Below are 25854 nucleotides of genomic sequence, written 5' to 3'. Positions count from 1 at the left end.
AGCTAGAGGAAGAATAGTGGCAACAGTAGATACACAGTATAAATAAATGGTGGCCTCCATGCAGGAGGCAAGAGGAAACAAGGGGTCAAAAAACCAAAACATTTTACAGAAGCAGCATTGTAACTCAATGAAGACTTTAAAAAAAATCTTAAAGTAGAATATATTGTCTACTACTTGCCAAAATTACTTGGTAAGAGGTTGAGGGTTACAGAGATTCTCCACCAGGAGGGTAGGAAACCATTTCCCTGTCTCCAGGGGAGAAGAAGTATTACAAGACAACCATATTCAGTACATCTCATTTTCTAACTAAAGAAAACAAAAGCCTACATACCAAACCAGCTGAAGACCCCATGCAAAAAAAACAAAAACAAAAACCTACTACTTGCTTATCAAGCCTAAAGCTTGGAAAAGAGATCAGAAGAGCCAGAAGCTGCCTAGGTCCAGAGTTGACACCCCTGGTGTGCATGTTCACCAAGTGACCTTCTGAAGACAATCTGGCTTGGCTGCAGAAGACTGTACACACCTGCCAACCTGAGCGTTCTGGTCTCCTTGGTATCTGTTGGCTTCACTAGAAACTAACAGGCATTCAGGCTAATATGTCACTCTTTCATTTAATATGAGTTCACCCCAGAGAGGTCAACTCTCCAATGACAGATGCAGTATCTCCAAGGCTCAGGGCCAAACTGCGGTGAGGAAACACTACCTGAGGGACTTGTAGTAACCAAGGGAGAGGGCTCTTCCCGTAGGCACTCCAGGCTTACCTCAAGCCTCCTCACTGAAATAGAGCACGCACTTTTTCACCAGAGTTAAAAATTAAAATGTGACTGCAAACACGGAGTAGCATTTGTTAATATTTTTATTTTGAGTTGTAATCTATTACTTCAAAAAGATTCACTTCAAAAGACATCCAATGGATGTTGATTTACCAGTAAAAAAGTCAGTCATCACTATGAGTTATAATACAGGATACACAATAAATTATATTTACATGCAATGACTAGACTATCACACACACGGTAAAAAAATACAGTATTTTATGTACATTTTTAAAGATTTACACTTTCATATACAGTTTATAAACTTTAAAAAAGTTCTCTGTACAAAATCTCATGTGTACAGAGTTTATAAATCCCTTTTCTTATGGCTGTACCACCACACAAATATGCTTAAAACTATAATACTACAAACACTTAGGTTTCTTTTTTACAGTTCATATTCTTGGCACCCATACACAATACCATTATTTTTGAAATGTGAATTACAAAGGAAATAAAACATAATCATGCAGACTTCTCTAAGAGAAGAAAATGAGATAAAATGTGCTACGAGATCAACATTTACCCATTCCATAGTTACCTAGTTCTGTTCAACCTGCTGCACTGCTTTCATACAAGTACATGCAAAACGAGCAGATTGTGGAGTGCTTTAAAAACATTAAAATAATACTACAGTCTGACAATACTTAAGCATTGGGAATGCAACTATCCAACTACTCTAGTCTGCTGCTTACTTCTGCTTTGGCAGAAACCTCAAAGAAATGAAGATACTACACACTAAAATCACAGAAATGTCAATATTCTAACTCCTACTAAATTTCTAAAGTCTGCATCAGAGAGTACATTGATCATTTAAAAGACAAAAACAACCGAAAAGGTGTTTGACAATTAAGAGTATATTCTCTGCTCTGAGAATGGGGGGGAGGGAGAGACCTAAGAGAAACCGTTAAAGGATCAGCCATCGTGCCTGCTAAGGCAGCACTTCCACACTCCCAATCTGTTTCCATAAAGACACCTGAAAGCTTTATAAAAAGTGGACGCTACACTACTCATCTTTTAAAAATCATCTTGAAAAGTAGTAAATTGAAGGTATCAGCACCTTCCCTCCTCCCCCAAGTAGCTAAAGATCAATGAGAAAAATAAAGTGCCAATGTCTAAAGTATTGTTATTATTTAAGAGGCACGAACCCATTTGATGGCTTAGGATTAAATATGAAAATAGGCCATATCTGATCTGAATAATTGACAGAAGGTAGGTATTCCAGAGTCGATGCAATTCCTGCCTGGATGGGGGTGGACCAGGAAGCTACCTACTCCATTTATTGCTTTGAAACCTGTACACACACTTAAAACTCGGGCCCAGGACAATGAGATTTCTAAGACGGAAAGCACAGTGTCTGTGCCACTTTGAAGCTGAAGAAGAACGTGCACTCTTGATCCCTGTGAGGGGAGCTGCTGAGGCTCTCTTCTCCACAACTCATGTCTTCACAAGAGTCCTCGCTGAAAGGAAAAACAAAGAAGAGAACCCCGTTATTTAAAACACACTCAAATGTCGCACAGGCAAAATTAAACTGCTGAACAAGTAGTTCTAGTCTCAGGATTTTTACATTCAAAATTTAAGCACTACAGAGACGAAATTTAACTTAGAAGGCCTTCCTAAAGGGAAGTCTATTGTAATCTCCTTAGAAAATACAGATTCGCTTAAGGGGTTTAAACTAATTACCTCTTGCCAAACTAATATTCTTTTACCAAGTAATACTAACTAGAATTCGAAAGTATTTTAAGCATTTTAAATCCAATGAAAAGTGAAGTGAAAGTATTAAGCTGCTCAGTTGTGTCTGACTCTTTGCGACCCCATGGATTGTAGCCTGCCAGGCTCCTCTGTCCATGGAATTCTCCAGGCAAGAATACTGGAGGGGGTAGCCATTCCCTTCTTCAGGAGATCTTCCCAACCCAGGGGATCAAACCCAGGTCTCCTCTACTGCAGGCACATTCTCTACCATTTGAGCCACCAGGGAAGCCCTTAAATCCAATAAATACAGACTAATGACAAAGTCCCATCACATGTCTTTCTCGCATCAATAATCTCATAACTGATCTTCTCAAATATCAAACCAAGAGACCAAGAAGCTATTAAAATGGTACTTCTGGTCTTTTCTCCCTACAGCATGAAATGGTCAAATTTAATAAAATTAAGTTCACTTTACTAACAAAAATAAATTCTGAACAAGACAAAGGCATCTGACAAAACTAAAAATATCCTCAGAACTCGGCTGCATCAGTGATGGCAGTTCCCTTTAGTTTCCAGTCATTTAACCCACAGCCTCTTCCCACAGTACCATTTTAGGAATTCATACTAATGTTAAAAGCCCAGAATGCTATTTGCTTGTTTTCTAACTAAACTGAATTTCAAAGAGCAAGGGAGATGGGAAACAATCAGTTTTTAATAAGGGAGGAATGAAATAAGTCAGAGAACAACAAATACAGTATGATGTCACCTATATGTAGAATCTAAAAACAAAAAACAGAACTCACAGATGCAGAGAACAGATGGGTGGCTGCCGGGGGTGGGGGGAGAGGGTGGTAGCTGATGATGGCCAAAAGGTACATGCTTTCAGTTACAAGCCCTGGGGAGGTAAGGATGTATAGGATACTGGTTTCTGTTGTTTTTTCATAAAGTTGGGGTGAGGGGGTAGGATGGTGTACACTTCCCAACTACTACCTATAAAAACTATTTCTGGTTAATTTTCTCAACTAAAGAAATGATGCCATAGAGGTGCGGGCTGTGATATACAAAAATCAGTCTTAGTCTGGGGAAGTCTAATTAGTCAAGGAACCTGCTTACCTTTCACTTTCATCAAAACACCCCCCCTCTGGTATTGTTGGCAGCTCAGGAACACTGTAATAGCTGTTGTGGAGGTTCTGGGCTGTGCGCCTTGAAACGATCCAAACCAGCTTCTTAAGATCTGGTTTGCAACATTCAGGAGAAGAATATTCGGCTAGGCATTTAGAAACTAACTCCCTCCAGTAAACAAACTCGGAGTCATTCACCTGAAAAAAAAAAAAATTTAACTGAAGAGGTTATGACAGTGGTTCCCAAACCTTGCTATACCTTGGACTTACTCCATGATTCTTAAAAAATACTGTGCCTGGCTCCCACCCCCTGATACTTTTACTTAATTGGTATGGGGCGGGGTGGGGGGGGTGTCAGCCAAGATTTTTTTAAAGCTCCCCAGATGATTCTTATATGCAGTCAAAATTTGGTAACCACTGCTTCATGCGAGGAGCACCACAGGTATAAATACTTCCAGAGGATTCGGCCTATTTTAAGAAAACACACTGCTTATAAACAACAGGTCTGTTAATACACCAATTATCAAGTATATTCTTTGATAGTCACAATGCAAAGGAATTTAACAGAATTTAGGTTTCTGTAACATAGCTTTAATTGGACTGCTAAAATATGCATTTACATTAAAATACCAGATATATATGAAAGGAGAAGTTGGAAATACAAGAGAAGAGGAATTTCCCCAGACAGGCACAGTTCCTCCACCACTGGGGAGTGCCCCAATTTATTTCAAGGAATCAATTTTCACTGAAGATTGTTTCCAAATAATACTACTATAAAAGGTTTAGATCCAAATTAATAAATTCGTCACTAAAATAGCAGCTGGAAGTCAGCTGTTAAAATGCTTCACGCTGCATGTACCTGACCACAAACGGATGAGGATTTTGTGTCATCTTGGCTTCCATTTCCACCGAATCCAGCCACATCTTAATCCCCTTGCAACGTGGCTTCTATCTTTCTCCCGACGTCACCTCCTACATCCCAACTAAGCTCCTTCAATTCTCATTACACTGGGCCTCTCACCAAAATTCAATACTCTTGACCACTTTCTTCTTGAAAACCTCTTTCCCACCTGAATGCTTGTACTTATGTACTTCACATTCCTTCACTTGGATCCTAACAGGGAAACTGCCAATACTGAAAACGCAGAGTTTTAACTGACCCCTAAGCAAGGGACTCTGAGGTTTCAACTAATATTCCTCGTGAGAAATTCCTAATCTCAATCTCCAACTATAATTTAGACTGGCAAGAATCTGCTAGACACCTACCTATCAGGCAGGTATGAAAGAAAGTGAAGTCACTCAGTCATGTCTGACTCTTTGCGACTCCATGGACTGTAGCCTACCAGGCTCCTTTGTCTATGGGATTTTCCAAGCAATAGTCCTGGAGTGGATTGCCATTTCCTTCTCCAAGTACCTAAAATCATACTCCTTTGACATTAACTTCTTTGAAATTTCCCTCAATGATGCCAGTATTCGCTACACCGTTAGGCCCACATCTTGGTCGTCCATGACTCCTTATTTCCATGCTTGGCCTCTAAAAACTAGAGTTAGATGCCCTTATTCCTGTTTGTGATTAGCACCTAGACATTCTATCTACAAACCTACCCTGAACTGATTCCCAAACTTTCAGTGTCTAAGATTCTTTTTGGTACAGCCAGGCTCCCAGTCGTCATGCCTCTCATGGTCTAGCTTACTTCTCTGCTAACCAAACTTTCAAGTACATCCTGTTTAGAGACACAGACCCTGCCTTGTGTTCAGTTCCATATTTCTCCAACCAGACCACCAGTTGAAGAAAAAGGACTGTGATTGTTTGGTTTACACCTCTTTCTGATTGAAAAAATTATTAGGCTGGCCCGACAAAGCAGTTCAAAAGCAAAAACGCAGTTGATGTTATTTTGGTAATGCTACTATGGGACAATGTCTCAGTCCTACAGATGTACTGGGATGCTGTTGGTGTATTTACTGAGTTAACTTCTTAGTACGCATTCTAGAACTACGTGTGCAGGACAATACAGACCACTGTACTACCAACTGGCAAGAAGACGAGGGAAGGGATGTCTGAATACAGAAAGCGGCTAGGCTAAGTGATCAGATTCCGCTCCAGCTTAACACTGTCTGAGTTGAAGCTGCATTTGGAGAAGAACATCAACACTTAAGATACAAAGAAAAAATGAATAAAAGTTAAGAGCCCCATAAAGTGTTAATAATGATTAAGTCACCACAGAAAAAATAAAACACCAGGAAGAAAGCTGCTATAAAGAACAAGTTCTGAAGATACTTAATTTACCTTGGAATGTTTTTTAACAAGCAGGAGAATTTCCAACAATTCAATGGATTTCAAAGTTTCTACTTCCAAATTGAGAAGGCACAAAGCTAGTATGGATGGCTACAAGAAAAAAAAGAAAAATAAATATTTTTTAATTCAAAATAGAAACTGAGATATATATAAGTAAGAAATTGACTTACTTTTGCTTTTGAAAAGGTAAGTCGGCAGCAGCAAGCTTTCAGCTGAGCTTCTAATTTATCAAGGCTCAGTATTTCTTTCCTATACAATGAAAAAGAAAGAATAAAATGTTTATTAAACTGGAAGGTATAAAAATATTCACTGGCATTCTAATTCTTTACTTACAGCAAAGCTAAAGTACAAAATTTTCATTTTTAATCCCACTGACCTTTCTGAAGTATGACAAAGTACGATAGTATGGTATAAGTGCAAAAAGTTTAAGGCAGTAGTAGCTTCGAATTCATAGTGCAATTTTTCTGAAATTATTTTTTCCATCCGCTTTATGTCAGAAGCAGTACATTTACATTGGCTAATCCGGATCACGTCATGAGTAGATGGAATATTGCATTCTTCTTCAACTATTCTAGCAGCCAGCAAAAAACAACAGACTCCAATGCAAGACAAATGCTTAGGTTTCACCTGAAAAACAAGGAACAAAAGGTTTCTTCCAACAATTGTCACTTTAACTTCGCAAAGCGGACACTTAAAATACCGTAATGAGCCCCTACTCTTAAGACAGAACATGATCAAACTGCTTCCTTGTATTTACCCTTACATAAAATTAAACTTAACTGTTTTTACATTTTAAGCTGTCTTAACCTCCCTTTAAAAAACAGAAAAAACATTTTGAGCATTTAATTTAAACACGGCTTAAAAAAAAAATTAATGCAAATTCAAAAGCTAGGTTTCTAAATACACTGTATTTCTAACTTACAAAACTCAAAATAGTACAATCTCCCCCAAAATAAATTAAGCCTAACACCAAGAAAATATACTTCTTTGAATATAAAAGTAACATAGTCATCTTTTTATCTTCTTATCTATTTAAGAATCATCCTATGCCTCAATGCAAATTTGCCCCCAGGAGAGCTACTGCATCAGATGTGCAGAGTGGAGCAGATGCAAAAGCTGCCATGGACAGATGGCTGCCCTTTTCTTTTCAGTGCCCTGAAAATTGACCCAGCAGCTGACAAGAATCCTACTGGCAGAAGAATAACATTTTTCTAACAGTTACTGATCGATGTTTTTTTAAATTTATTTTTAAGTGAAGTATAGTTGAATTACAATGTTATACATATATTACTGCTATTCAGCAAAGTAACTCCGTTAGTATACACACATATATACGAACATACATTCTTTTTCATATTATTTCCCATTCTGGTTCATCACAGGATATAGAGTTCCCTGTGCTACACAGCAGGGCCTCGTCATTCATCCATTTTGTAGACACCACTTTGCACCCGCGAATTCCAAACTCCCAATCCAAGCCTCCCCCGCCCCTCTGGCACCCCCCAGTCTATTCTCTTTGTCCTTCGTTCTGTTTCTGTTTCATAGACAGGTTCATCTGTGTCATATTTTAGACTCCGCAAATAAGTGAAATCTTATGAGTCGCTGGTAACTGTTAATAAGACTGTGGCTCCCTGCTTTGAAAAGGTTTCTCATAGGGAAGGCACTAGGTCACCTTTAACATACTGCTATACTGCTATTTGGCATGTTTCAGGTGTTTAAAAATACCTAGGCTTAACAGAAACATACTGGGAAATGAAAATATGAAAATCTTATTTTGAGAGCTGTGTAGATACAAAACACCCAAAAAAAAGTAGTTTTCATTGTGTCACATCTTCAAAGAAAAGTTATGTAGGAGATACATCAAAACCTAAGATACAACAATACACTGACTTTTGTAGTCTCTTAATCTGAACTAAAGATCACAACTCTGATCATTAAAAATGCTTATATATAATAACAAATACATTCATTTACCAAATAGTTACAGAATCCTTTATGCTAGGTATTGTGCTGGGCACCGGTTATTAAAAAATGAAGTTGTGTTTACAAAAATGATTAAATACCTTCATAAGAGCCAAGAATCTGTCTAGAATATTGACAGCCAAGACAAAAGTTTCAGTGCAAGATCCAAAAAAGTTGGTCAAACTCCTCAAATCTTCGACTTTGGCATTTCTCAATCTTGGACACAAAGTGTTATCCGTCTGCAATAAAAACCAAGAGCCAAAGTTTATGCCCGTCTTAGAACTAAAATGGGTAATACACACAGATTCAAAGAAGGTAATTGTTTCACTTAATCTTCAAGAATATGGGGGGCAGAGTGCCATCACTGAATCAAAGTGCTGCAGTTTTTCAGACAGAAAATGTGTATACATCACCAATTTTTAAAAATATACATCACATAATTGGGCAAATCACACAAAAAACATATATACATCATCAGACATTCAGCAACTCAATATACTTCTGGAAGCCACACTTCCAGAGGGTTAAATCAAACAGAATCCAATTCCCTTGTAATGGACACATAGAAGGTTCCTTGTTTCCTTTTATTAAAAAAAGAAAAACCACTTAGGAGTCTACAATACAGAAGTATTGCATAGGCAGAGGGTATTTCCACAAATGACCTGCTCAATTTCCAGGGACTCTCCCACTCAGAAGCCGGAGACTCGGGGTGTCACTTCTGAAGACACACTTCCCTAGAGTTAGCATCGCTCTCGTTCTTGCTAAGAAACAAAACCAATGACCCGGTATTAAGATTTATCGTAATATTCTAGGAAGATCGATTTTGGTCTTAAGAAACTTTGCAGCCTTTAATCCAGACTCAACTAAAATAAAGAAATAAATATGTGTCTGTGTGTGTATATATATATACACTCACATGTATTTTTAAAGTCACCTCCCCAAGCCCCGTTAGCGGCTGCCGCAAGATATCTTTCCTGGGAACTTACCTCCGGGGTAGCCTCGATCAAGCTCAGCCCTTTTTCTCGAGGCTGGAATCTCTGTTCCTGCTCTAGGTAGAGGTTCAACAATCCGAAGAGCTGGACACCTTCGCGACCGGCCAAGTACTCTGCTCCCAAATCCTTCATCTGCAGCAAAGACACCACACACACACAGTTCAGTGTATCCTGGGGTTGGCCGGGGTAAGCGAGGGAGAGCACAAAAGAGCAGGGGTTAATACCTCCAGCGAGGGGCGCACCAGCACACCCCGGCGAGAAGCGGGTGAGGGGACGAGTCACGTCCAGCCGAACCCGGCGGAATCCTCCCCCGCGACCAGGGAGGTGTGCAAGGGGGAGGGGCCGTGGGCACGTCCGCCGGCCAGCGCAGGGTCAGGCCGGCCAGCCCTGGTCTCCCGGCCGTTTCACAAGCAGGAAACTGTACCCGGGGCTGCGGTGTCCGAACGGCCCGCCCCACCTGAAGTCGTGGGGCCAGGGGCTTCTGCCCAGTGGACCGCACCCGGGGCTCCGAGAGCAGCGGATCCCTGGGGTAGGGGCTTTGCACAATGCGGGGGGATGGGGAAAGAAAGTCTCGCGACTGAACAAAGAACCGGAGGGAGGAGACTCCCAAGCCCCGCCCCTCCCGCGGAGCCCGGCTCCAGAAGCCCCTCTCGCAGGAGTCCAGCCCCTAAACCTTCCCCATGAGCATCGACTGCGCCTCCTCGGAACAAAACCGGAGTGCCGGAGACCTCGGTTCCAGAAAGCGCTGGCGGCGCGGCTCAGCCGATCGGGGTCCGGGGGAGGGCAGAAAATCCAGCCCGTCCCGTGCCCAGACAACACCTGTCCATCCATGCCCGATTCCGCAACTGTGCGGAGACGAGGAGCTGTCAATCCAAAATCCACCCCAACGAGCCCCCTGTGACAAAATGGGGGGGGGGGGGCGCACCAAAGAACTGCCTCCAGCTTCCTTGACACTGCACGCATCCCATCAGCATCTCTCCGCCCCCGGGTGCCCACTGCCCCAGGGCTGAGGGGCAGGACGGGAACTGCTCCCCAGGCTGAGGGGTGGCCACTCTGACATCAGTCCCCGCAGCTCCGACCAAGAACAAAGAAACTCTGCAATCCCGGTTGGGCCCACTCACCGTGCTGGAGCCGCGCCTCCACCGGCCCGCGGTGTCACGGTCGGAGGGGACTGGGTGCGGCGGGGGCGTCCGGACCAGTCTCCGAGGTCAGAGACCTGCCGCTTCAGCGGTCCCCCCGGACCGGCATCCGACCCTTCCCACCCCCTGCCACCGGCGCTTGTGGCCTCACAGCCCCGGCTTCATCCTGCTGCCCGCGCGCCCACCCTCCTGCTGGGGCGCTGCACCGGCCCCTTTAGCCCAGGCCGACTGCGGGCTCCACCGCCGCCACCGCCACCGCTGCGGATGCCGAAGCAAACCCCTTGTTTTTGTTTTGAGTTTCCGACGCCCCCAAGGGGGTGGGGCATGTGACTCCCCGCGGAGGGATCCGCCGCTGTCGCAGCAGACTTGGAAAAAGAGTCCCGCCCCTAAGCGTCTGTCTCCAGTCAGCTTTGTGGCTTCCTCGACTCGCTATGGCTTTACCGAACCAATCCTCCCTCTCGGTTCCAGGGCGCAAGATGGAATCTGGGCACCGACTTTATTCGTCGATTGATCCCAAAAAAGAAAGAGAGGGAGTGTTAGGAGCGAGGGGCGGAAGGAGATAGGTTGTGGCCGCATCGCACCTTTTAAAGGTCCCCGATTTGTTTTGTTTTCGCTGTTTTGAAAAGTCCGCCCAAAGTAGCCAGTTCCCTGATTGGATACTGGTGGGGCGAGCAGAATGCTGAAGCTCCGATTCAATCCCGAGTCTCGATTGGCTAACTGATTAGCCCTTGGGCCCTCTGATTGGTTGTTACCGTATCTTGCGCCTCTCTCTGCCTTGGGGGCCTTAGTAACTCTGAGGTCTGGATTGCGCATGCCTGAGTGGACCACTTGAGAGGAATTACTGACCTACCCTCGGGTCTGCGCATTCCTTCCCGCATTTCCCTCAAGCCCCTTGCCTGCACCGGTCTGCGGAGAATCTCACGTTGGGCTCTCACCTCCCCGTAGAGCTGAAACAGCTAGCCTTTGTGACAACCTCTTCCACCACGGGAGGATTTTTCTCCGTTCCTTCTTTGTTTTGTCCTTCAGGTCCATTTTGCATCAGTCAAATTATTGTAAAAATTTTCAGTATTTACTAGTAAAATGCTATCATCTTTGATTTAAAGTTTTCCTACCAAAAGGAAAAAAAAAAGATTTGTAAAACACGATTGGCAAAAAGAGTTGTTGAAACAGGGTGATGCATACAAGAGGGTTTGTTATTCTAGTCTTTATATTTGTGTGTACCTTGAAATTTTCCTGTAATAAAAATAAATATTCAGTGAAAGGACTTAAAAAGTTACCTGTGCACACTGATGGTGGCAGGCAATTGTCTTAATAATAGCACACCTCCTGAGGTTGTACTGTTGTTTTAATGAAGACTTGGAGAGGCTTCTTGGTCCTTGGTCACCTGTAAATTATCATTTATTGTCCATTATAATTAGACTTGTTACTAAGACGAGACACTTCTCTTAAGGCGGGGCAAAAAGCAAAGCAAAGAATGCCTTAGGCCGGAGAAACTTTCACACGGAATATCTCTGAGAGATGTTAAGATGCTCCCCTCCAACATTTATAGTTACTTTCTTTACCTTCTCTTGCTTCCTCCCTGGCCATCTGCTCAACAGGCAAATCAGTAATAGCACATTCTCTTGTTCTACTCTAAATAATAATCAATTGGCCCCTAGGAAGTTGTTTTTCTGCCCTTCTGTATGTTTTCTGTGAATTGTTTGGTTATTTGTAAAATATGGGAAGGCATGTGACAGATTTCACAACAGCTTGCTCTTTTTTCCAGAGCAGCTAAGGAATTTTAGAAATAGATCCCTTTGCATATAAACCAGGGCTAGACATAGCAGCACAGAGCAGCTGCGGGGAGGCCAGCTCCAAGAACTAATCCTGCTATTTCAGAGTTGTGACTTTGTTCACGGTTTTGGAAAATTAATACAATTACATTAAGAGACTGCTTGTGATTAGCAGTTTCCATAATTTTATTCAATGTGTGTTTGATCTATAAGACTGAAAACAACTTTTGTCTGATATAAACTTGCTGGAAATCTATGCTGAAAAACATAAAAGAATGCATGTAACTAACATGGAAAATAGAACTAAGGTTAGAATTACATATATATACATGATAGCTTGTTTTACAGTGTACAAGGAGACTCAGCAAACAGTTCAGAGAGACATAAAAGAGCCGAATGGAAAACATGCACCATGAAAAAGGAGAGTATGCTCTCCTTGAACATGATGGAGATTGTGGACTTTTCTTCAAGTAGAAGGGGAAAGATAGAAGAGGAACATAAAATATAGAATAAGTGATATGAAGCAGGAAATGTAAATCTTCTATGTGGTAGAAGACTTTTTAAATAATAGAGAAGATATAAGACAAAAAGGAAGAGATGGAGATATTGACCTTTGCCTACATCACTGTTACAAAGGTCTACAAAATGTATAGAAACAGTATAGACAATGTATACTATTTATAATTGTGGTTTTATGTGTCTTCTAACAGGCAGCTTCTTGAATGATAAGCGATTCTCTCCAGAAAGCTTTGTAAATGGTGTTGAATTTCCTGCTCTTTAGAGGCCCTGTTCAGTATAGAAAAGACTGATCCAGTTGTCCGATATGGAGCCTCTTGTCCATTTTAGTCCACTTATCTTTTTAAGATAAAGGAAAGCAATCATTAAAAAATAATTAGTCCAGTATTAAATCTTCCTTAAAAAAAAACCTTTTAAAAAATTTATTTTTAATTGAAGGATAATTGCTTTATAATATTTTGTTGGCTTCTGCCATATGTCAATATGAATCAGTCATAGGTATACATAGGCCCTCCTCTTTCTTGAACCTCCCTCCCACCTCCCACCCCATCCCACCCCTCTAGGTTGTCACAGAGTGCCAGTTGGAGTTCCCTGAGTCATACAACAAATTCCCACTGGCTATCTATTTTACATATCGTAGTGTTTATGTTTCCATGTTGCTCACTCCATTGGTGCCCCCCTCTCCTCCGCACCCCCTGCCCCACATGTGCCCACAAGTCTGTTCTGTATGTCTGCATCTCCACTGCTGCCCTTCAAATGGGTTCACCAGTACCGTCTTTCTAGATTCCATATATATGTGTTAATATACAATATTTGGGGGGAAAGAAAAAACAGACCTCTTTTTAACAATGATTATCTTCTGGAATAGAAAATGATACAAGTCTTCTCTTTTTACTCTGCTGATTTTTCTAGATGTTTGTGAATTTTTTTTAATTTTCTTAATGACAGCCTTTCTCCAGGCTCTATTTGTCCTTACCACATTGACTTACTTTACTGCAGCTTTAAGGTAAGTCGCTCACTCAGTCGTGTCCGACTCTTTGTGACCCCATGGACTGTATCCCACCAGGCTCCTCCGTCCATGGGATTCTCCAGACAAGAATACTGGAGTGGGTTGCCATTTCCTTCTCTAGGGGATCTTCCCGACCCAGGGATCAAACCCAGGTCTCCCGCATTGCAGGCAGAAGCTTTAACCTCTGAGCCACCAGGGAAGCCCTGCAGCTTTAGATCTTAGGTATTAAAGACATTCTCCTCTAGGCTAATCAACCTTTATCTATCAGCTGCCTTTCAGTCTTTCCTAAGCTTTCTTAAGGGCAACTTTTCTACATTGTGTGTGAATGCAAAATAGGGAATCAGAAATCCAGCAGTCCTCAAGAAGGGGATTGAGGGGATGTGTCTCATTATAGACACGTGGTCTACAGCATAGTGATGGGGGTGCAGTTGGGTTGGGTGATACTCTATGCCCCATGAAGGCCTGACAGGGAATCAGCCGTCCTCAGTGACATCTGAAACTGTAAAAAGAGAAGATGGGCACAGAGCAGGAAGTAAACAGCAGCAACACCCACGTAGAAACAATGCCTCCCTTCAGCAAAACCTTGACTGGTGAGGAGTGTCCTTCAAACCTACCCACATTTAAGTTTCCACCTTGAAAAGAAAATAGAACATCCCCAAGCAGCTGCTGCCCTGGCTTCCCCAAATGCCTTAAACGTGACTTCCCTGAGCTTTGTAAGACATCAAAATTCCCACAGATCTATCTAGATAGCATCTTTCTTCTCAGAAATGAGAAGTTTTAGATAATACATCCTACTTTTATAACAGATGTTGAATGACTACAACACTAGATGCCAGACATGTTACTAGGGAGAGATAGAAAAACAGATAAATAAAACACAGTCCCAGAATATGCCCTGGTGTATCTAAGGTGTAGGGCAGATGCTCTAGAAGGTGATTGGAATGCCTGATTTGAGACCCAACTTTCCTATTCACTGGAGATAGTACCTCGAACGCTTTCAATAATTTGCTTTGTCCAGAGTGTCAAAAGGGGGATTACCATCATACATGGGACTTTGCCAATGCTGTGACTTCAGGAAGAAAGCAAAGTGATCATCCCTAACCTCATCAAAGGAATCAGGTAGAAAGCAGCCCTACGAGGGAAAGAAATTCAGGATCAGGATGGGAATGCTGACAAAAGACCCCATTTCCCCTTCCCCTCCACTCACTATGTCTAACTCCCTGCCTAGGCTGTTTTCTGTCCTTGAGGGTGGTTTGCAGTTCCAAATTTCCAATGCTTAGATTAACCTTGCTAGCAGAACCTATAAAGGAAACAGGAATGCTTGTCAGAGACAGAAGCATTGGAAAAGCCTAACCTAACTCGGGGTGCCATCTTGAAGTAATTTAGATCTTTTAACCAAGATTTCATTTTTGAATCTGAATTGGAAAGAATGAGACAATGTATAGGCAGACAGTTCTTTTCTTTTCCAAGTAATCAGAGACTAAATCAGTGAAGGGCTCATATATTCTGCTTTCTGACTTTCTCATGGACAAGACTTCAAATCTGAAATTAGCAAATCCAATGTTCTATTTATCCCATAGTGTTTTGTTGCAGTTGTGTTTTAAAAATAGAAGTATGTTGCATCTTTCCGAGGGAGTGTCTGCTTATCTCTGTAAGGGTTCAGTTCAGTTCAGTTCAGTCGCTCAGTCGTGTCCGACTCTTTGTGACCCCATGAAATGCAGCCCGCCAGGCCTCCCTGTCCACCAACTCCCAGAGTTCACCCAGACTCACGTCCATCGAGTCAGTGATGCCATTCAGCCATCTCATCCTCTGTCGTCCCCTTCTCCTCCTGCCCCCAATCCCTCCCAGCATCAGAGTCTTTTCCAATGAGTCAACTCTTCACATGAGGTGGCCAAACTACTGGAGTTTCAGCTTTAGCATCATTCCTTCCAAAGAAATTCCAGGGCTGATCTCCTTCGGAATGGACTGGTTGGATCTCCTTGCAGTCCAAGGAACTCTCAAGAGTCTTCTCCAACACCACAGTTCAAAACCATCAATTCTTCAGCACTCAGCCTTCTTCACAGTCCAACTCTGACATCCATACATGACCACAGGAAAAACCATAGCCTTGACTAGACGGACCTTTGTTGGCAAAGTAATGTCTCTGCTTTTGAATATGCTATCTGTAAGGCTTAGGGATATTTATTCACACGTTGATGTGCTCGGCCTTCCCAGGTGGCACTGGTGGTAAAAAACCTGCCTGCCAACGCAGGAGACATAAGAGACGTGGGTTCAATCCCTGGGTCATGAAGAGCTCCTGGAGGAGGGCATGGCAACCCACTCAAGTATTCTTGCCTGAAGAATACCGTCGACAGAGGAGCCTGGGGGGCCATAGTCCATAGTGTCGCAAAGAGTCAGACACGACAGAAGCAACTTAGCACATACTCACGTTGATGTGCTCAGCTTTGGAACTGGGGGATTTATCGACACTGTAGGGGCTTCCCCAGTGTCTCTGTTGGTTAAGAATCTGCCTGCAGTGCAGGAGACCCTGGTTTGATCCCTGGGTTGGGAAGATCCCCTGGAGAAGGAAATGGCAAAGCGCTCCAGTATTCTTGCTTGGAAAATCCCATGGACAGAGGAGCCTGGCAGGCTACCTTCAATGGGATCACAAGAGTTGGACACAACTTAGCAACTAAATCACTAAACCACTACCACCATCAATACTGTAGAAACCCTGTGAATGACAAGGCTTTTTCCAGGTTAGCCCCTGCCAGCCCTGCTAGCTTGCAAGTGAGTGGTACGAATTATCTCTGAAACCAGAGAACTCAAAGCTCACTTGCCTGTATGGCTGACTCTTGTCTTTAGTATCCAGAGCACCTTCTGTTATGTTGAAAGTCAACTGGGATAAATGGGGTAGCCCTGACAAGTTGTGGAAAGACTAGGTCAGAGCAGGTGCAACTGAGAACACAGCAATTCCTGAAATCAGAGCTGATTATCTCAAAATGGTGGGTCTGTCCCAAAGCAAATATATTTGAAGTAGCCCAGGCTGCACTCTGGGACATTGTACATTATTATTTACATAACACATTCCTCTTTTATGATTTGTCCCAAGAACTATAACCTAAATCAGATACTTCCTGTCTTTTCTTGACATCACAGAGCTATGGGAAGTTGACACAGAAAAGAATCATTTCAGAGACATCTGTTGAAAATATCATCTTATTTCTAAAGGAAATCTTTATTTTCTGTGAAAGTAATTATCCCTTATGTTGATCCCAAATGAAGAAGCAGTTAACATTTAAAGTGATATGAACAAGTAACATAAGCTTAAATTTTGCTTTTGTTAAAATTTTTTTTAAGTGTCTTCAAAATGAAGGTTTTTATTTAACTTCTAAAAAGAAAGATTGCTTTATTTCAAGATTCTCAGGTCTGTTTAATTGCATGTATTATTATGTTTTTTCAACAGAATTCTGAACAAGAAATTATGGCTGCATGCAGGAATGGAACTAGATTTTTTTTTTTTGGTGATGAGCGGGGAGGAGGATTGAAACTTTACAATGCAGAGGGGGTCTCTGTAGGAAAAAGAGAAGAATTTAGAAATGCAAATTAGATATGAAAGTGAATATTTACTTTAAATGAGACAAATCCAGAAAAACTACATTTTCAAAAGCTGACATAGACTCGTGTTCCAGCTATCTGCTGTTGTGTGATGAATCATGCAACACTTAATGGCTTAACCAACAACAATAGATGTATTATCACCTGCCATAGTTCTGGCGTTGGCTGAGCTCAGCTCGCAGTCCTTGTTCAGGGTCTTTCATGAAGTTACGTTCAGATGGTGGCTGGGGCTAGAGTCTCCTTGTGGCTCACTCCTTATGTGTCTCCAGTTGATACTGACTGTGGGCTGTGACCTCAGCTAAGGCTGGTGGCTAAAACTCCTACTTACATGGCTTCTCCACATAGCCTTTCTACTTCCTCATGCCACGGTGACAGAGCTCAGAGAAAACCAGGTGAACACTGTATCTCCTTTTAGGAACCAGACCTGGCAGTTACATAGTTTCTACACTAGTTTTATATTGCTACTGTGACAAGCTACCACAGATATAGCAGCTTAAGACAACATATTTACTATTTTATAGCTCCAGAGCTCAGAAGTTTGAAACTGGTTTCACTGAGCTAAAATCAAGGCATGGACAGAGCTGTATTCCTATTAGAGGCTCCATGGAAAATACATTTCCCTGCCTTTTCCAGCTTCTAGAGGCCACTGCATTCCTTGGCTTATGGCTCCATCCTTCATCTTCAAAGCCCACATTGTAGTCTCTTCAGATCTTTCTCAATTCTGACTTCCCTGCCTTCCTTTTACACTTATAAAGATCTTTTAATTACATTGGGCTCACTTGGATAAACTAGGATACTCTCTCCATCTCAAAGTCAGGCAATTCCATCTTGGGCTTCCCTGGTGGCTCAGATGGTAAAGAATCTGCCTGTAACTCAGGAGACCTGGGTTCAGTCCCTGGGTCAGAAAGATCCCCTGGAGAAGGGAATGGCAACCCACTCTAGTATTCTTGCCTGGAGAATTCCATGGACAGAGGAGCCTGGAGGGCCACAGTCTAGTTGGACATGACTGAGCAATTAACACACACACACCAAATTCCATCTACCTCCCACCTTGCCATGTAACATGACAGGTTTACAGGTTCTGGGGAAGAGGACATGGACATCTTGGGCAGGGGGCATTATTTTGCCTTAATCAACATTCCTTCAGTCACAGCTACAAGTCTGCTCATGTTCAAGTTTCAGGGGGAAAGAATATAGACTCCGCATCTTAATGAGAGGCATGTTGATTACATGGTGAGAAGAGCTTCTGAGATGTGAGATACTGTGGAGATAGTCAATGAAAAGTAAAATCTTCCACACTCACAAACATCAAAGATTGAGGAAATTCCATGATAATTTGTATTAATAAATTTCCTGACCTATGGCTATAAAACTTTTGGTCAATAGTTTTGGCTGCAAATTTTCTGATCACATCTTCATAAGAATATTGTAATATACTTTTCTATGGAGAAAACAAATTTTAGTCTTCCCTAGCATGATGGATCCATTTTTTTCAATCATTGCTATATTAACATATTTCTTTCAGGTTTACAGCTCATTATTGATATCATCTTTCAGTGTCATATCTTTTTGCATTTTCATACTGATATGACACTGAAAGATGATATCAATACTTTGGCCACCTGATGCAAAGAACTGACTCACTGGAAAAGACCCTGATGCTGGCCAAGATTGAAGGCAGGAGGAGAAGGGGACAACAAAGGATGAGATGGTTGGGTGACAACACTGACTCGATGGACATGAGTTTGAGCATGCTCCAGAAGTTGGTGTTGGACAGGGAAACCTGGCATGCTGCAGAACATGGGGTTGCAAAGAGTTGGACACAACTCAGCCACTGAACTGAACTGAACTGAATTGATATCATATGATATTTTAGAATTGACATCTGAGAAAATTTTTATCAAAATTTTTTCATGTTTAAGCTGTAAAAGTTCAGGTCATCAGTGAAGGCTGGCCACACTCATGATTAGCTGATATGTTTCCTTATTGAAGAAGCATATTTTGAGCTTTATGTTATCTTTGTCAACATCAGTATATCAAATCAACAAGAGATTTCAGTATTCTTCAAAATATTGTGATTCCTTCCCCTTCAGTAATGAGACTATCAACCAATCCAAGAGATCATCTATTACTTTTATTAGAAAGTCCCCTCTTCTTTTTAGGGAAGGACCACCTTTAGAATGATCTGGAAAAAAAAATTAGTGTCTTGATGTGCAAGTACATTCTGTTGTTTTATCATGCATTTCTATCACTTTTATTTCATATCTCAATTTTTTAATCAGAATTTTATCTTAGATCTTAAATAAAAATACAGATGTCAAAAGAAGCATCTTTCTTTTACATTCAAATTAGAGGTTTGTAATTTCTCAGTTGTTTTATTGGAATATTCCAAAATGTGTTTCTAAATTTCAAGTAAAGTGGTATGTCCCAAACTCAACTTCCCTTTAGCCAAATTCCCAAAATACTGGTGGACCCCAAGCACTTCCAAACACAAGGGAAAATGGTACAGGGAAATTTGACATGGAGAGAAGCATCAGTCTTGACTGCAGTTAAAATGTCTTACTTTTGGAAAACTCAAAAAAATGCATATGTGAACACTCTGCTATGGCCCCTCCTGAGATCTCAGAAAGAGTATGGGCAATGAGGAGCCCAAAACTACATGTCACTAGCTTCACAATAAATCTACACTTGGTAATAATTAGCTATCTAGCACTGTACTGAGTGATTTACACAAAATGACGTAATTGTAATGCCCACAACACACAGAGATGCAGACATAGAAATCCAGAGAGTTGAAGTAGCTCGTCCCCACAGTCAGACAGCAGTGGAGTCAATAGTCAATAGCAGACAGTCTGACTCTAGGACCCACATTCTTAACCATTACTTTACATAGTGATTCTGGTATGCAGGAAGAAGGAGAATAAAACTGCAAATTGGACATAAGCTTGATCCATTTGTCTATACTTTCTATTAAATTTACCCAAAATGGTTGTGTCAGTAGTTTACATTAAACCAAGGCAATTTGGATTTGGATTTTTTATTTATTTTGACTGTCATGTGCACAGGCTTTCTCTAGTTGTGGTGAGTGGGGTTGCTCTGTAGCTGTGGTGCATGGGTTCTCTTGTGGAACATGGACTCCAGGGTGCGTGGGCTTCAGGAGGTGGCAGTGCATGGACTCAGTAGATGCCTCATTGGCTCCAGAGCAGAGGTTTAGTAGTTGTGGCACGTGGGCTTTGTTGCCCCTGGCAGATGAGATCTTCCCAAACCAGGCATCAAACTAGTGTCCCCTGCATTGCAAGGCAGATTCTTAATCCTTGACCACCAGGGTAGTCCTGGATTTGGATGTTTTATTAGGATATTTAATCAATGAACTATACACCTGCATGCTTTTGTGTGTGTGTTTTCTCTTTTTTTCTTTTATAGCAAGTGAATATATTTTTGAGAAATTTGGTTTCTCTCTACCAAGCAAATCTACCTATCCAGATAGAGACCAGACTTACCAGGATTAACTGCTCTTGCCCTGGAGTTTTGAATTAACATATTCCTAACAAAGCAGGCCAAGTGTTTCAGCATGGTTTTACCACTCAAATCTCAAGAAAGCTGGTAGGAGAAGACTAAAAAGAAGTTTTCTTTTCTGCCTTCCTTTAGATATTCCAGGAAGATGTCTAAAGACTTTTGAACGTCACATGAGTATGTCATGTGAGTAGTTTGCAAATGTCTAGGCACCAGAGGGAAATTGCTATTGTGTTCCTATGGGTCCTGCTAGGGGCTATTTCGCAGTTGTTTGAGCTGTTTTCCATCTTATGACATGGAAGCTTTTTTTTTTTTTTTGTCTTTTTATCATTGAAGATTATAACCAGCAAATATTTTGCCCTATCACAGCTGGTTCTTCTCTTATGTTCTCACCTGAAAACCATCCTTTTAGATGGAAGTCAAGCCCCTGTGATCACTCCCTGCTAAAAATAACAGGCTTGAGCTTTACAGCCTGTGTTGGACAGGAGGGTGGAGATGGGGAGGGGTGGAACAAACATAATACCCAGAAGTTACCAATTTACTTCTGTTTATAGTGCTGTGCAATGTTTGTAAGTTTTTATGATGGACATAATAATATTATCTCTAGAGCTTCTATTTAAACATTTTGGAAATGTGTTGACTCTTTCTGCACAAAGATTAGCCTCCTAAATATTCAGATTTCCATAGCCATGTGTTTTATAAAGGCAGACCATGCTGCTTTTCAAAAGTTTTGTTGCTTCTTTTGTTTATTTTCATAAACATTATCTAGGCACCTACTCTGTTGAGGCACAGTGGTGGAAATTGGAGATGCAAAGTGACTATAGCTGGAAGCTGCCCACAGGGTGCTCAGAGCCCTAGGAGGGGACAGCCCGATTGGCAAATAACATTATAGTGTGATCTGTGCAACCATATAAGTGTGCAGAAAGCATAGCAACAAGATAGGGAGAGAATAGTTATCTCAGTCGGGGGAGGGAGATTAGATAAGTCTGTCCAGAGGAGGAGATTCTTGGCTGCTTCTAGAAAAATTGTTTCTACTGTGTGACTGTGTCTTCTCCCTTCAACTCAGAATGTTATATTCATTTTTTAAAAGGAATTCTGCTCTGAGAACAGATTAGCAGCATCTGAGCCACTCAAGACTACATGTTGCTAGAACTTGCATCTTCAGAATGTACTTTTAACATGGGCATTTCTCAGATATTTGTGAAATTCATTATCCTAACTAAAAGCACTTCATGTTATATTTTGTGACTTACTTTGGCTAAGTTGGAATATTTCCATTTCCCTATAAGTGGATTATTTAATATATTTTATTAGATTTAATATATTTAAATTATGAAGCAATTAAAACATATTACAGAAAATATGGAAAAGGGAAACAATTACATATAACCAAACAATCTAATACAACTAACATTATTATGGTGATGTAATATCTTCTGGTCTCTTTTCTGATAGATATTTTAATTATATCATGAAATATACAAGAGAGTGTATATGTATAGTGTGTGCTTACTTTAAAGGCCATTGATGAAACAAGGGATTGTTTATCCACCATCCAAACTAAATAATTGAATAAAATCTGTACCTTGAACCCTCTGTATACCTTGCTCGGACCACATCCCCACTCTCTCTCCCTAAAAGTAGCCCTAGGAATATTTTCAGTTAATCATTCCCTTACTTTTAAAAATAGATTACTGGGAAATCCCTGGTGGTTCAGAAGTTAAAACTTCCCCTTCCAATGCAGAGGGTGCAGGTTTGATCTCTGGTCAGGGAACTGATCCCACAAGCTTCAGGGTGCAGCCAAAAAAGAAATAAATAAAAATAGATTACTTTACATGGATCCCCCAATAATATATTGTTTAGTGTTTGAACTTTATATAAGTGGAGTCACATGGAAAATACTTTTCTGTGACTCCTTTTCCCCCTTAACATTAAGGTTGTTAATGTCGTTTGTTAGCTTGGGAGAGGACCTGAGTGGGAACCTGCCTGAGAATAAAGGTGCTGTGAGCTTTTGCCACCCTCTCCCACTGCACGTTATGTTTTTGATCTTCATCCATGTTTGCCTATAGCCATAGAAATTGTTCTTGCTATAAAATATTCCATCCTTTTATACCACACTCTATTTATCTGTTCCTATTGTGAATGGACTTTAGAAAAGTTTCCAGTATATCACTTTTATAAAAATTGCTGCAATTCATATTTCCCTTCCATCTCCTTATGCACACATCTAAGAGTTTGTCCATAAAAGATAGCCAGAGATGAAAGTTCTGGGTCCCAAGATATGTACATCTTCAACTGGACGGAGCTGAGTAGCATTAGTTTCCAGCAGTTCTTTGTGAGTTTCTGCTGTAACACAGTTTCACCAACATGTGTTAATTATTTTCATAAAACTTAAAAACAAGGGTCAGAGTGACTTATACCTTTGTATCCTCCTCTTTACATAAAGCCAAGTACAGAAAAGATGCTCAGTAAAAATTCTCTGGTTTCTTGATTCTGGAGAATACATTTTATCAAGTTAAAGACAACTATACTTAAACATACAATTGCTATTTTCATGTATAGGAGAAAGCTTTGCTTTTATTTTTAGATTAATATATACATATGTAAGGAGTAGGAAATGACAACCCACTCCGATATTCTTGCTTGGAAAAATTCCATGGACACAGGAGCCTGGCGGGCTACAGTCCATGCAATTGCAAAGAGTCAGACATGACTGAGCATTTGTCAGCAGCAGTAGCATACATATATATAAACATATATTCAGACATATGCACACAGAGAAACACATAAAAACAGAAATGCTTGTTTAGTAACACAAAACATGGGAGCAAGGAAATAGTATCTTTTCTAAAAAGAAAGAATTCTGAAATGTTTCTACCTTGCACACACACACACTTACAAGCACTGTGAGTAGGCGTGTGTTGGTGCATGTGTGTATGAGTGTGTGTACCACCTTTGATATTTGCATCTGGGAATAAAATGGGTTTTAAAACACTGTCATTTGAACACAGTAATCCATTTCAGAAGCTTATCATTTGGAACCACTGATTAGAGGTTCTTAACTGTCAATTTGTGTAGAAAACCAATTAAAAAGACACACTTTAAAGTGAGCTTAAATATACACCTATCCAACAGAAATAAGGATTTGGTAAGTTACTTTAAACTCTAAATTTACTTCTTCCCTATCTATAACAGATTTTCATCTTCCTACCATCCCCAGAAAATTTTTTTTCAAATGTTGAGCTTTTATTTTTAAACCAGTTTTGTTTAGCTTTGGCCATGCCATGCAGCTTGCAGGATCTTAGATCCCCTACCAGGGATTGAACCCTGGCCATGGCAGCAGAAGCACAGAGTCCTACCACAGAACCACCAGAGAAATCTCAGACCAGTTTTGCTTTTATATATATGTGTGTGTGTATATATATATATATACACACACACATATATACTTTTATTCATTTGTCAAGGCAATCAATTTCAAGATAAACTGAGGTTTTAAGGGTAAAAATTGTGTACTAGTATAATTTCAACATATTTCAAAATCAAAATATAAAAATTTAAATCATAGTTCTAGAAAAGGAATGAAATAAGATTTTTTTTTTTTTTTTTGGCTGTACCAAGAGGCATGTGGGATCTTAGTTCCCCAAGGAGAAATTAAACCTGGAAGTGTGGAGTTTTAACCACTGGACCACCAGGGAATTCCCAAGAAGTCATTTCTTACAGTTCAAGTGCATAATTTTTATCTAAAGTATAAACAGCTGCTACATGATAATACATTAAAAAGGGTAATACAAACATTTATTATGTAATAATATTAAGAATTATTAGAAAAACAATTCTTTTCAGATAACTCAATTGCATAGAAGTTGCATTCCATCAGTTAGGACACACAATAAAATAAGCAGTAGAGAGTATAAGCTTTCCCATTTCACACCTGAGGTATTCTATTGGATCGAAGGTTTATAGTATTATATATGTTTATTTTCATAGGTAACACTTCATGTTTTTAATTAAGCAAAAATGAAGTGTCTGCACCCTATAGGGCCTGAATAATCTGGATAATTATGAAATCCACATTGCATTTTGTACTGTACAGACTTTAACTTCACTATAAATATACATATGCCTGACCTCAGCTGTCCAAGAGTGGAAAGACCTTGCAATGTGAAATCAGCAGACTCAGCTTTGAATAGTGTTCCTGATACGTACTCACTGAGTGACTTCTCAAAGTCTCCACTCCCACATTTGTAAAATAGGATAATAACACCTAACTATCTCACGGAACTGAGATAGTGAATGTTGTTTTTGTTGTTTAGTCACCAAGTTGTGTCTGACTCTGAGCCAGGCTACTTTGTCCATGGGATTTCCCAGGCAAGGTACTGGAGTGGGTTGCCATTTTCTAGTCCAAGGGATCTATCCAACCCAGGGATCGAACTTGCATTTCCTGTATTGTTGTTGTTGTTCAGTGGCTCAGTCCAACTCTTTGCAACCCCATGGACTGCAGCATGCCAGGCCTCCCTGTGGCAGGCAGATTCTTTACCACTGAGCCACCTGAGAAGCCCATAAATTGCCTTTCATCATCGTTATTCAGTCACTCAGTCATGTCTGACTCTTTGCAACCCCATGGACTGCAGCATGCCAGGATTCCCTGTCCTTCACCATCTCCCAGAGTTGCTCACTCATGTCCATTGAGTCGGTGATGCCATCCAACCATCTCATCCTCTGTCATCCCCTTCTCCTCCTGCCTTCAATCTTTCCCAGCATCAGGGTCTTTTCCAATAAGTTGACTATTCTCATGAGGTGGTCAAAGTATTGGCAGCTTCAGCATCAGTCCTTTCAATGAATATTCAAGGTTGATTTCCTTTAGCTTTGACTGGTTTGATTTCCTTGCTGTCCAAGGGTCTCTCAAGAGTCTTCTCCAGCACCATAGTTTGAAAGCATCAATTCTTTGGTGCTCAGCCTTTTTATTGTCCAGCTCTCACATCCATACATGACTACTGGAAAAACCATAGCTTTGACTATGAGGACCTTTGTAGGCAAAGTAATGTCTCTGCTTCTCAAAATGCTGTCTAGGTTTGTCATTACTTTTCTCCCAAGGAGCAAGTGTCTTTTAATTTCATGGCCATAGTCACCATCCACAGTGATTATGAAGCCCAAGAAAACCAGTCTGTCACTGTTTCCATTCTTTCCCCATCCATTTGCCATGAAGTGATGGGACCAAATGCTATGATCTTTGCTTTTTGAATGTTGAGTTTTAAGCCAGCTTTTTCACTCTCCTCTTTCACCATCATCAAGAGGCTCTTTAGTTCCTCTTCACTTTCTGCCATAAGGGTGGTGTCATCTGCATATCTGAGGTTATTGATATTTTTCCTGGAAATCTTGATTCCAGCTTGTGCATCATCCAGCCCGGCATGTCACATGATGTACATA

The 25854-nt window shown here is 40.9% G+C and overlaps 1 protein-coding gene and 1 long non-coding RNA gene across 3 annotated transcripts in view; one reads left to right on the top strand and one right to left on the bottom strand.

The window, feature by feature from the left end:
- The window catches only part of LOC133249741 (uncharacterized), a 271661-nt gene that overhangs the window by 146060 nt on the left and 99747 nt on the right, over nucleotides 1–25854 (top strand). The gene's annotated exons all lie outside the window — the stretch shown is intronic.
- Nucleotides 839–10324, bottom strand: CCNG2 (cyclin G2). 2 transcript variants are annotated; one of them, XM_061420549.1, is made up of 8 exons: nucleotides 10000–10324; nucleotides 8873–9010; nucleotides 7988–8125; nucleotides 6301–6551; nucleotides 6095–6173; nucleotides 5916–6014; nucleotides 3621–3826; nucleotides 839–2275 (listed from the first exon to the last, which is right to left on the bottom strand). In XM_061420549.1, exons 2-8 carry the CDS (start codon nucleotides 9008–9010, stop codon nucleotides 2152–2154), a joined length of 1035 nt encoding a protein of 344 aa, XP_061276533.1. In that variant the 5' UTR covers nucleotides 10000–10324; the 3' UTR covers nucleotides 839–2151. The 2 variants fall into 2 exon arrangements, with proteins under 2 accessions (XP_061276533.1, XP_061276535.1); XM_061420551.1 differs by lacking the exon at nucleotides 10000–10324 and adding an exon at nucleotides 9103–9193.

Source organism: Bos javanicus, chromosome 6 (genome assembly GCF_032452875.1).
Source record: "Bos javanicus breed banteng chromosome 6, ARS-OSU_banteng_1.0, whole genome shotgun sequence".
In the NCBI taxonomy this organism is placed as follows: domain Eukaryota; kingdom Metazoa; phylum Chordata; class Mammalia; order Artiodactyla; family Bovidae; genus Bos; species Bos javanicus.
This window is presented reverse-complemented; position numbering and strand designations above follow the sequence as displayed.